Genomic DNA, 2,768 nt, shown 5'->3' with positions numbered 1-2,768 from the left:
TCGACGTATGTGACCTCATCCAGGGAGAAAATCCCCAGTCGATTGCACACTCTGCATCGCTGATTGTATAGGACTGCATTTTAACCGCCTCCTGGGTATCCTTATCTGCAAAGTCACGTTTCCGCTTGTCCAAGTTTTGTTGGAACAAGCACCGTTATCGCAAGTGAACTTTCCCACTACCGAGGTGGAGTGAGTGTTGTTGGGCTCTCGTTTAGTCTTTCTGCTGACCCAGACGACGGTAATATGGTCGATAACGTCGTCGACTTTTGGGTGAAGCAGCGGGAACGTAAAAGAAGTCTTCTTTCCGGTACTGCGATTGCAAGGGGTTTTCTTCGCCATCTTGAGGTAGGAAGACAATGTGCTTTTTGGGACAAGAGTCCGTTTCCGTCTTTCGAGCGATTGCGCAAATGATGATGTCTGAAGGTGAGCGTCTCACTGAAGGCTTTCGCCCACAGTCAGGGGACGGCTTATTTAAAGCATTACAAGAGCGGCGCGGGGTAATCAACTCAGAATGAATATGATAGGCGGCGAGAATGCAGTATACAGAGCACAGTAGTCTGGCGGTGGACTTGTTTTACGGGCGTATATATGCAAGCCAACCAACAAGACTGCACTGGCTTATAGGACAGCGGCGAGGTGAAGTCCCGTCCCACACAACAGGGGTTACGGGAGCTAATGACAAGTAGCGGCCGCGGCCCGTTCCATAGCTCGTTCCGGAACGACGGCATGGTTGGCAATTCCGACAGCATTCGTCGAAAGAAGTACATTAGTTCCTGATAGACTCAAGCTCTACCCCATGGCCCAAACTTTTTAGTCTCCGACTGCGGCTTGTAAAATGGGCTCTGCGATTCCAAGATACGTTTCTTTGTCTCCTCCCCCACTTTCTGCCGCCAGACTCCATCAAGCTGCGGCCACAATGCCTCCCTCAAGTGGGGAAGATATCGCACGTCGTTGATGCAGTAGATTCCGATGGGTGTAGACATCGGTCGCGAGTTGAAGACTTCGTATGATCCTCCTCTGCTAGGATGGAACAGATTGAGCCCGGCTTCTTTGGCGGCCTTCCAGCGAGCCTTCTCCTCGGGTGACAAAGGTGCGTACGATGCGATACACTTATCCAATCCATTCAGATATCGCCGTTGCCCGCGCGGGCGAGCTGCGTTCTCCATCAGCTGCACGTCTTCGAGTCGATGCCGCTCAGCTTCACTTGGAAGTGATGAAACAAGGCGTCAGAATCATTGCGGACATCGAAAAAGACTTTGGTGATGTCCGGAGACTCAAGAATCTGTTTGAAGGTTGTTCCTCCAACCGCGGTCGAGAATGCTGTACACTGCATGGTGTGGATGTCGACGAGGTAGACATGACTTCGGGGCAGAACAAAGACGGTAATCAGTGAAATGGAGCCATTCCGAGAGACTCTCGCCTTCCAGGTCTAAAAAGAGCGACGGCAGACCGATCAGAAGATTCTGTTGTGACGTGAGTAGATTGGACATCGATTCTGCCGAGTCAATTAGGCTGTAACGTATATCGCCAGCAGACATTGCGATGAAGAGTAGCAGATGCGCTCGCCCACCGACGGACGGCTTGAGCGACTCTCGAGCGTCTTCATATGTCGTCCACGGCCTCCTTTTCCCTTGGTGAACGACTATGCTGCTGATGCCGAGGCAGCCTTTCGTCGAATCCCTGTAGCACCGGATGCGGTAGCGTGGAACTTAAGCATTGCTCCCTTCGTTTGAGGGTGCCAAACAGGCGATGCAGCGTTACCCCCTGTCAACACATGTGACTACATAAAGCCCACGCCGCTGATGAGATGAGGGCGGCACCCCGTACCATATCAAGATCACAGTTAAGCACGTTCTTACTTTAGACGAGTAACTCAATTGCAAAGCCAAATCGGTCCGTTTCTAAACTACGTGCAAACTAATCTGACGCTTCATATCATCCCCCGCCGCAAGTATAAAGTAGTACGGAAACTTCTCAGGTATCCGAACAATCCAGTGTTACCACCGCCCTCGCTCTTTACACCATGGAGGCTAGTCTCCGTATTCGGGCGCACACCCATAAACAAGACAGAGTTGTCGTCCAACACAACACCGGTCTTCTCCTTCACGGCCGACAAGCTGACTGACTGGTTCAAAGGCCAGTACCACCTGGCCGACATCTTCCGGACATGAGATGCCGCAGACGAGTCAACGGAGCGCATAGGAAGCGACAGCGCAGACCTACCCCCGTTGCTGTGGATGGGCTTGCCTCCGTCAATCCTGGTCTCACAGGCCATAGAGCGACTCGACTTGTCGCTGTGCAGAGGAGCACCAAAAAGACTGCCATCCTGAGCCAGTGCGCTGAACGCAGCATACGTCAGTTCCTTAACACGAGGGTTCTCCGTCCGACCCAAGATGGAAGGGTCTCCGTAGCCAGATTGAAACCTCTTATCCTCCGGATGAATCTGCACCGGGCTGGGCGTACTCAACGTCCTAAGAACGTTCATAGCAAACACCTCAATGTCCGCATTGCCGTACACATCGCCTTCCAGGGAGATTCCAGTGAGGTGCATTTTCGAAACCGTGTTTTGTTCCATGTAGATCCCCAACATGGCATTGACAGGAATTTCCCAATAGTTTTGGCCTTGCCGGTCACCAGACGTAGAAAAAGTGATCCGGGCGCCACCCGGCGAATCGAACACCGTGTTTGCAGCCTCTCCCAGGCTCTGAGCCTCCAATGTCCTCATTGAAGAGGTGCTTCTCACTTGAGCACCATCCTTGCGCCGATCG

At 52.5% G+C, this 2,768-nt stretch overlaps 1 protein-coding gene across 1 annotated transcript; it reads right to left on the bottom strand.

Annotated features, from left to right (window-relative positions):
* Positions 1-782: 782 nt before the first annotated feature.
* CTAM01_17184 (3'-5' exonuclease) lies at positions 783-2,725 on the bottom strand (the record flags this gene model as incomplete). The annotated part of the gene is made up of 3 exons (XM_060533173.1): positions 783-1,198; positions 1,415-1,666; positions 2,002-2,725. The coding sequence occupies 3 exons, from the start codon at positions 2,723-2,725 to the stop codon at positions 783-785; spliced, it is 1,392 nt and encodes a 463-aa protein (XP_060372249.1).
* Positions 2,726-2,768: the final 43 nt, after the last annotated feature.

This window comes from Colletotrichum tamarilloi, assembly GCF_030869305.1.
Source record: "Colletotrichum tamarilloi strain Tom-12 chromosome Unknown Scaffold_393.1, whole genome shotgun sequence".
Lineage (NCBI taxonomy): Eukaryota > Fungi > Ascomycota > Sordariomycetes > Glomerellales > Glomerellaceae > Colletotrichum > Colletotrichum tamarilloi.
The sequence above is the reverse complement of the archived record's forward strand: the minus strand, read 5'-3'. Positions and strand labels throughout refer to the sequence as shown.